Genomic DNA, 9,699 nt, shown 5'->3' with positions numbered 1-9,699 from the left:
TTTTTATACCCTTGCAGGGTATTATAATTTTGGTCAAAAGTGTGCAACGCAGTGAAGGAGACATCTCCGACCCTATAAAGTATATATATTCTTGATCAGGATCACCTCCTGAGTTGATATAGCCATGTCCGTCTGTCCGTCTGTCCGTCTGTCCGTCTGTCTGTCCGTCTGTCTGTCCGTCTGTCTGTCCGTCTGTCTGTTTCTACGCAAACTAGTCCCTCAGTTTTAAAGCTATCGAATTGAAACTTTGCACACACCCTTCTTTCCTTTGCACGCAGTATATAAGTCGGAACGGCCGGGATCGGCCAACTATATCCTATAGCTGCCATATAACTGATTGATCGGAAATGAAATAACTTTGGTGTTTGTAAAGTTAGGAAGCTGGGATTTTCTATGGGTTTTATATTTGGCTAATCAATCCGACCTACCAAATTTCATAAGGATCGGCCGACTATATCCTATAGCTGCCATATAACTGATTGATCGGAAATGCCATAACTTTGCTGTTTGTAATGTTAGGAAGTTGGGATTTTCTATGGGTTTTATATTTGGCTAATCAATCCGACCTACCAAATTTCATAAGGATCGGCCGACTATATCCTATAGCTGCCATATAACTGAACGATCGGAAATGCCATAACTTTGGTGTTTTTAAAGTTAGGAAGTTGGGATTTTTTATGAGTATTAAGAATGCATCATATGAATAATTTTGGAGAATACAATTTACAGAGTATTCTGCAAGGGTATATCAACTTCGGCTCCGCCCGAAGTTAGCTTTCCTTTCTTGTTTTATTACAATTTCTATTTTGCAATAATACTCTCTTAAAATGTTAGTCTCTTTAACAATAATCCAACAAAATAATGTATTAAAAAGCTATTGACTAAATATAAAATATCTATGAGCCCAAAAACCTATATATAAAAGTATTTTCTATTAATTCAGCACTAATTTCTAACCACTGTGCCGTTACTAGAGTAACAAAAAAGGAAGAGGAATGCGGCAGGAGCAGGAAGAGATGGAGAGATGTATTGCTGGGCAACAGACTTGGCACAAATTGACAACTTCTGGCATTCGCAGGGCAGGACGAGGGATCCAGGGCGATAAGCAGAAAGTGCCGCCTAAAATACCAATTGGAAATTATTAATTTCAATCAAAACTTTCGACATTGCTGCTTATCTATGCGTGCTATCCACTGACCCACTGCCCAGCCTCCAATTTTGTGAGGCAATCTGGGCGAAAAGTTTTTCGCTCCTGCCATAATTCAGTGGCTGTGGCTGAGATACGGCAGAAGGAGCCATTGTCTTGGCCGTTGGATGCCAACATCATTTGTTAGCCCTGTAGTCGTCGGTCCATCAGTCAGTCAGTAAGTCTCTCAGTCAGTCAGTCAGTCAATCGCTGCTTCAGGCAGTCAGTCAATCAGTTTAGTGCGTGAGCCAGCGACCAAGTCATCGATCAAAATTGCTTAAAGACCAGGCATTGACATTCAGTGGGGGTTCTGGATCCCAGATTCCAGATTCCAGCTACCAGATACCCGGATCCCGAGTCCCGGCTAATCCATTATCCCACTCCCGATCCATTGTGAGTTCGGCTCTGCGTTAAACAATATTTTTCAGATATTTATACATATACATATATGATAAAGCAATTTCCCCGCTTCGTCCCGGTGCGATGGGGCGTATGCGCAATGTGCACGTGCCCAGAACATTCGGCAGCCAGTGCCTCTGTTCATCCTCCTCCATGCTCATATGCAGATATGCCATAGCCTTTGAAACGATACCCTTTCCAAGGAAAGGTCTGGAAAAAATCAGTTTAATGAGTTAGAAATGTATTATTTTACTTGAATATTTTTATAAGAAATATAAAAAATATATTGGTTAAAGGAAGCTTAGATTAATTTTTCAAATTCAATTTCAGTTAAAACTGAAGGCTATTAAAATATTAATAAAACAATATATAAAAGATATTGTTTAATAAAAATTTAACATTTATTAAAATAACTTCTTAAAGGGAAAACGATATTCGTTGTGTCTTCAGCGGAGATTTCCTTCAGCTTTCATTGTTACCACTGCCACTGCTCGTAGTTTTGTGCATCATTGACTTTATGCCAGGCTCAACTTCTGCCGCCCCTCCACGCCCACCCACGCCCCCTTAACCCCTTGCCGCCCGCCTTTCAGCCATGCAATGATCCCGAAACGTCACAAAAAAAGCGCACAAAAATAAGGCAAAAGAGGCGAAACAAACAAATATAAGTTAGGCGACATGCAAAATACATAAACGTATATATACCCAATGTCCTGGATACTTATATTTATATATATATAAATTTATATGTATGTTTTTCTGGCTGCTGTCGCCATCGTCGTCTGCGTCTGTTTCACGTAATTTTATTTGCAGTTTTTTTGTGTGTTTTCTTTGCCGTCCATTTTTTTCCGTATTCTTATTCCTTATGCAATTTTTATTTTGTCGTTGGATTTATGACAGAGCCAAGGCAACAACAACGGCTGTAATTCCAAGTCGATATTTCTGTCGACTTCTGAAAATAAAAATAAAATGCTGAAAAAATGGCTGTGGGGAAATAAATAATAATGCAACAAAAGAGGGGAAAGAAACGATTAATTTCAATGCCAGAGCCGGACATTTCAAATATGCTGCACATTTAATTAGAGCAAATGAAAAAAACAACAAACAGCGTCATAATAAGAGCAAAACAAAAAAAAAGGGAAAAATTAACAACCGCGGTCAGAACATTAATTAATCGATTTATGACAAACTCACAAAGAGTGCGAATTAAAATTGTAATATTTTTATTACTCAAATTAGGGGAAGAGGAAGGATGTTTTGGAATTTTTCTGTAAAAAATGGAGGCTCTGTAAAAATGATTAATAACAGTCGTATACATTTAAAACACACAAATTGAAATTTAGTGACTTCAAATAAGTTTATAACATGTTAAAAATTGATTATGTTAGATGAAAATATGTTGATGTGAACTAAAATGTTTTAGACCTTACTAAACTTTAATTAAAATTTATAATTCTAACAATTTTCTTTCACTGCACTTAATTTTTGCATGTTTTTTACACTTTGTTTTTAAGCCCTTTGATTCGACGGATAACTTTGTTTCTGAATCATAGAGTTTCGCATTTCTTTTCTCAATTGTTGCTCGAGTTTCCTTTGTGGCTTTTCCTGTTCATTTTCCGAGGTATTTTTGTTTCATTTTTCATTTATTGCCGGTCATTGATTATCGTTTTCGCTTCTTTTATTTGTGTATTAAATTTATTAATGGTGAATTTTTTCGACATTTCAGTTGGCTTTATTTCTGTGGCATGCAGCCATTTTGTAAATCATACTTAACATGGGAAAGTCGGTTTGGAAAATGCGGTGGGGCGAAGCGGGCGGAATTTGTTGCTGCTTGTTTATTTGGTGAGTGTTTAATTGGTTTAAATTACACACACCCACCAACGCACATATTTTCCGCAAAAGTGCAAATAAGAGAGTGAGAAGGCGTGAAATAAAAAATAAAATTCGAATTGCGAGCGCGTGAAATCAACATTTTTAATTGTTTACTTCTCACTGATTACACGTTTAATAATAAAAATAAATAAAATTCATTGAATTGCCACTCACCCCGAGCTCCTGCTTTTTATTGCACTTTATTGTTAAATCATTGCTCATTGTCGCCTCTTTTTGTATGTTGGTATTTGCAGAAGGCAGTATTTTTGTTACTTAATTATTGTTTGTTTGACCTGCCACGCCCCCTCGCCCCCACGCCCATGAAGCACTTGATTAAGGTGGTTTTAATTACAATTCCAAACAAACGTACCGAATACCGGGTTATATATACTTTTGTTTGCGAATTTGCGTGCCAAATAAATTGTTTTTACATTACCACGGCCTAGGGATAACTATTCAATGCCTTAGTTTGGTCAATTAATGATTTTAATTATGCATTGTCTTCGTTTTTACATTTAATTATCAAATAGCACTTTTGGCTATTTGATGTAATTTTTAGTAATTAAAAGCACTTAAAACTTAAAATAAAATAAAAAGCAAGGGTATTTGTTTTGCATACATTGTAATAGCTGTGAAACAAAGTTAATAAAAAGAGTTTGCTTTGGTGTTAAATATTTTAAATAACCTTTTCGAATTCTGGATTTTTTCAACATTAAATTACAGCCTTTATGATTTCATATTTCCAGAAAGAATTTCAATGCAAAAATGCAGCATACTCTCGGGCCAGGAATGTAAATTAAGTGAATTGCACAAATGAAATGAAATATTTCCAAGGGTTGTATTCGTGAAATCGGCAAACCAAAGTGCCCTTGATGGGTGTAAATATGTTTGGGGGGGAATAAAAAAAAAAAAACGGCGTTGAGTAGCCAATGCCATAAGCCCGATCTCATCGCCGTTGACATTCAATCAGCCACTCAGCCCATTAGCAGGCCCAACCCAAAAAGCCGAACCCAAAACCGGTGAAAATCCCCGGGCAAATCCCTCGAAAAAAATCAACGGAGATGGGGCAGCAAATTAAAACTAAATATGAGACAACAGACGGAGCCAAATCGGGGTCTCTATCTGTGTGTTTGACCTCTCTGGCCGCTGACATAAATTGATAAAGTCGCCCGATTGGCGATGCCATGGGTAAACATTTGAGTTCGAAAAACGAAAATGAAAACGACAATGTCGGCGATGCGGAGAGTGTTTATTTATTAAAATCAATTTTTACACAAATTAATAGAGCAAAGGCCAGGCGGCGGTGGAATCGTGGAAGTTGAGTTTACTTTGTCAATTTGCGATTTATATGCGCGATATAATATTTTATTTCGCCTTTTGGGAACTTATCCTCCATCGAAAAGTAAAAAATAAACAAATAAAGCCGCTGTCGCTTTAATGGGAATATATGTATATATAGGTTTTAATAATGCCCGACGCGTTGGCCTGATTGTATAATTGCTCGAGCAGTTCCCGGTAACGATGACATCACAAGGGGCTTGTTGGAGGGGGGAGGGGGGCTCTCAAAAAACAGGCTCTGGCAGAGGAAAAAACAAATTACAAAAAAATACAACCAAACACATTACAACAATGGCACACTCTTAATCACTTAATAGTGAAAATCAAAAACGAGAGCAGATCAACTAAGCTTTGTGGCGTTGGCAAAATTTTTGCGGCTAAGCTCGATTTAATTGCGGATTTGAAAGGGGGATAACGAGCTATTCAATCAAAACTTTAGTATTGTAATGTTAGGTAAATAAAACCCATTACAAATAAAACAAGAATGTACTTTAGTAATCATTTTCTGTCAATATTTACAATTTAATAAATGGGACTAAGCTTTGAAATTTGATAAGGAATTATCAGTACTTTTAAGGGTGTAATGAAATACATTGCCATTAAAACAGTGTTTTCAGTTTCTGCTCGTGATATAAGGAAAATTATAAAAAGATAATTCATTTTAATAAAAAATGTCCTCTTATTTGATTTCATTGTGTGATTAAAGGAAAGTAAAATGGATATTTTATAGGGAAATATTTAAACTTATATTTATAATAACAACTGCAATAAAATATTTCCATAAAATAAAGTCACTACAAGTGATCTAAAAGTGTTAAGAAAGTTGCTGATTCTTAGCTGATTATTCAGCCTAGAATTACAGATGATAATTAATTAATTCGAATAGCACTCACTCACTTGGAACGCATTTACTAAGGTCTAAGTAAATAATCTTGACTAAGTTGGAAATCTTGATAACTTAAGAGATCTTCGAAAAGTGATCAACTACAGATCAGCCAAAATGATAATTATTTATGCTTCTAAAGTGAATGTTATTTACATTTCGATTACTGATTTTCCAGAAGTGTTGGGTACCCTTTAAAATTCAGCTACCGTCGAGATCATTATGATAATGATTTATCAGAATATATATATTTTTAAGTCGCCCCTCGTTTCGCAGCTTTGCTTGGCTTGTTTTTGTTTTTCCACACACACTTCTAATTTATTTGTTTTTGTTTGCCAGTGCTCTCTATCTATGTACATATACCCCTTGGTTCCCTCTTTTTGCTCCCATTTTATTTCCAAGCCGAGTTTTATTCTCGCTGCGTTCGCTTTGCCCTCGCTCTCCGTCTCTCCGTCTCCCTGCCACCCCATCTTTATCGGTGTCTCTCTCTCTCACCTCAGCTCTTCTCGGCTTCCACCTTGTCTTCCATCTCGTCTTCCACCTCGTCTTCCCCAGTTTCGTATTCTCAACGAGTTCACTTAAAGTTGGGATCACCTCGACGGGCGGACAGTTTCAGTCTTACGTTTAATGCGAGCACAACAAGTCAGTGGAGCCATTTGAATATTTCGTATTTTTTTCTGTGATCTGTGCCTTTTTTTGTGCCTGTGATTATTTGATATTTTTTGATGGCCTGAAACTGGAACTATAACTTTTTTGATATACACTTTTAATAATCGCTGATTCGGTCTGAAATTTAGGCTTCTTAGAATTAGGAATTAATTTGTCCCTGAAAATAATTCCATCTATAATATATATTTTTAAAAGTTCCCTTATAACTTACAAAAATTGATTTTTCAATGCTTGTTTTTCAATACTAAACGATTACAATTGTGCATTATTAAAACATGCTTAACTCTAAAATTTGTTGTGGCCAAGACAATCTATTTATTCGAGAGCTATTAAAATTGTTATAAAAGAGTTTTTGTTATAATTTCAGAAGTCGATAGTTGATATTTAAATTACATTCTTTAAATTTTGTACGGCTTCCCGAGTTATTACATTTTTCATTTATATTTCTTAATAAGTTTCTCGTTATCTTGCCGGCAAAAAAAAGGCGGAAAAAGCTAGACTCTTCTAGAAGTCTCCGACAATTTACAGTTTCAGTTGCTAATTATATATTTTCGTATTTACAGTAATGAAGCTCTACGCCCTGTTTTCCCTGCTGGTGGGATCTTTGGCCATCGGCCAGATCTCCGCCGCCGGATCGCATCATCTGCTCTGCTACTACGACGGAAGCAGCTTCGTCCGCGAGGGTAAGTCCCTCCCGATCTACCCTATATACACATCTATATAGCTGATAAGAATCGGGGTTATCTGCGGGGGGAAAATCTATATATATATAATATATGTATGTACAAATTTCTACACACAAAGATAGAGAGCTCTCCGGCAATTCAATTAGATGATTTTCACTTTTCATAGGCATATGTTAAAAGCATAAAGTTGTCCATTTTTTTTGCACTGATAATTGGCAACGGGTCACAAGATCACGGGGTACGTTTTTTTTTAACCAATTTGAGTAAATTGCTTATAGAGAGGAAAACCCACACAAACCCCTGACTTGGGCTAATTGAAATTGGCATCGGTTGTTCGACGGATGACTCACGTCCAGAGGTGTCACCTCCAAGGCGCTAATTGATGATGCAAACCCAGTTTATTTCAACGCACCCAAGTTTATTTGTGCTTGGCAGAGGATTCGCTTTAAATTACGTGTTTTGGGCACATTAAAAATATTAATACGTTTGTTTTTTGGGGACAGCAATTAAATTTTATTATTTCCTGATTGTTAACTGTCAGGCATGGGGTTTTAATTTAGCTACGGAAATTAGATTAGTTTGATTCGATAGTAATTAATGTTTTATTTACCCATCTAGGTCTTTCCAAGCTGATCCTGTCCGATCTGGAGCCTGCCCTGTCGTATTGCACCCACCTGATCTACGGATATGCCGGCATTAACCCCACCAGCAACAAGTTGGTCAGCAACAACGAGAAGCTGGACTTGGACCTGGGCAGCAGCCTGTTCCGCCAGGTGACGGGCCTGAAGCGCAAGTACCCGGCCCTGAAGGTCCTGCTCAGTGTGGGCGGCGACAAGGACACCGTGGACCCAGAGAACAACAAGTACCTGACCCTGCTGGAGAGCAGCAATGCCCGCATCCCGTTCATCAACAGTGCCCACTCGCTGGTGAAGACCTACGGCTTCGATGGCCTCGACCTCGGCTGGCAGTTCCCCAAGAACAAGGCCAAGAAGGTGCACGGAAGCATCGGCAAGTTCTGGAAGGGCTTCAAGAAGATCTTCAGCGGCGACCACGTGGTGGACGAGAAGGCCGAGGAGCACAAGGAGGCCTTCACCGCCCTGGTCCGCGAACTGAAGAACGCCTTCCGTCCCGACGGCTACATCCTGGGACTCAGTGTCCAGCCCAATGTCAACTCCTCGCGTGAGTAAAATATTTTATTATCCACTATTTTATTATCTTTTTTGCTTTTTATATGATTATACATTTTCCCTTTCAAAAGTTATTTATCTTGAACTTGCCATTATACTCAAAAGAATCAATTACTGAAAAATGTTTTCATATTCATATAATAACCATTAGTTCAAACTTGTAATATTATGAAAATATTAATTGAAAACTAATCTTAATAAGAAGTTTTTCATAACCAATTTCAGAATTTCGTGTAACAATAGTTTGCTTTATTTCTTAACTTTAAATATACTTTATGAAAATGTCTACTTTTGGCATTTATTGTAACAGTTCATAATTTTACTTTGAACCACATATTTAAAGGACATATTTTTATATTTTATACCCTTTAATAATTGATCAATTATTTGAATATCTGTCATAGTGTTCTTCGACGTTCCGGCTATCATCAACAATTTGGACTACGTGAACCTGCACACCTACGACTTCCAGACTCCGGAGCGCAACAACGAGGTGGCCGACTTCCCGGCTCCCATTTACGAGCTGAACGAGCGGAACCCGGAGCTGAATATCAACTACCAGGTGAAGTACTGGACCCAGAACCGTGCTCCGGCCGCCAAGATCAACGTGGGCATCGCCACCTACGGTCGTGCCTGGAAGTTGACCAAGGATTCGGGACTGACGGGACTGCCGCCGGTTGCGGAGGCCGATGGCGTGGCCCCCGCTGGAACCCAGACCCAGATCCCCGGACTCCTCAGCTGGCCGGAGGTGTGCGCCAAGCTGCCCAATCCCGCTAACCAGCACCTCAAGGGCGCCGACGGTCCGCTGCGCAAGGTGGGCGATCCGACCAAGCGCTTCGGCAGCTACGCTTACCGCTCCGCCGACGATAGCGGCGAGAACGGGGTGTGGGTAGGCTACGAGGATCCGGACACGGCGGCCATCAAGGCCGAGTATGTGAAGCGCGAAGGACTCGGCGGCATCGCCGTCGTCGACCTGAGCTTCGATGACTTCCGCGGCGGATGCACCGGCCACGACAAGTTCCCCATCCTGCGCACCGTCAAGAGCAAGTTGTAGAGCTCCCAATCCTCATCCAGAAGGGATGGTCACATGTTTATTGCCCCCCCAGTTTCATCACTGTTTTTTATTCTCTGTGTAATTGACTCAAACCTGTGTAATCGCGAAATGCAAATTAATGTAACATTAACACCAAAATATTGCGTTTTTACTTGTTGGGGTTATTTGGAATAATTGCCTACAAAACTATACAAATTTATTTTATTTTTAAATTGAAAGGGATTGGTATTCAATTATATTGAATAAAGGAGATTTCTCTAATAAAACAAAATTTGATGAGCTTTTGAAAAAGAAGGTTTTAAATTGGAAATTGTGTTTTGTATATTCAATTACTTTCCAACCCAATTAAAATTACACCTTCTTTCATTTAATTAAAACTAATGAAGATCAAAAATCCCTAGTTTAATTTCCACTTTTAAAGCTATTTC

The 9,699-nt window shown here is 38.6% G+C and overlaps 1 protein-coding gene across 1 annotated transcript; it reads left to right on the top strand.

Annotated features, from left to right (window-relative positions):
* The first annotated feature begins 6,237 nt into the window (after positions 1 to 6,237).
* On the top strand, positions 6,238 to 9,409 carry LOC108051124 (chitinase-like protein Idgf4). Its single transcript, XM_017133104.1, has 4 exons — positions 6,238 to 6,317; positions 6,908 to 7,027; positions 7,649 to 8,209; positions 8,622 to 9,409. Exons 2-4 carry the CDS (start codon positions 6,910 to 6,912, stop codon positions 9,269 to 9,271), a joined length of 1,329 nt encoding a protein of 442 aa, XP_016988593.1. The 5' UTR covers positions 6,238 to 6,317; positions 6,908 to 6,909; the 3' UTR covers positions 9,272 to 9,409.
* Positions 9,410 to 9,699: the final 290 nt, after the last annotated feature.

This window comes from Drosophila rhopaloa, unplaced genomic scaffold (assembly GCF_018152115.1).
Source record: "Drosophila rhopaloa isolate 14029-0021.01 unplaced genomic scaffold, ASM1815211v1 contig_3, whole genome shotgun sequence".
Taxonomy (NCBI): domain Eukaryota; kingdom Metazoa; phylum Arthropoda; class Insecta; order Diptera; family Drosophilidae; genus Drosophila; species Drosophila rhopaloa.
The sequence above is the reverse complement of the archived record's forward strand: the minus strand, read 5'-3'. Positions and strand labels throughout refer to the sequence as shown.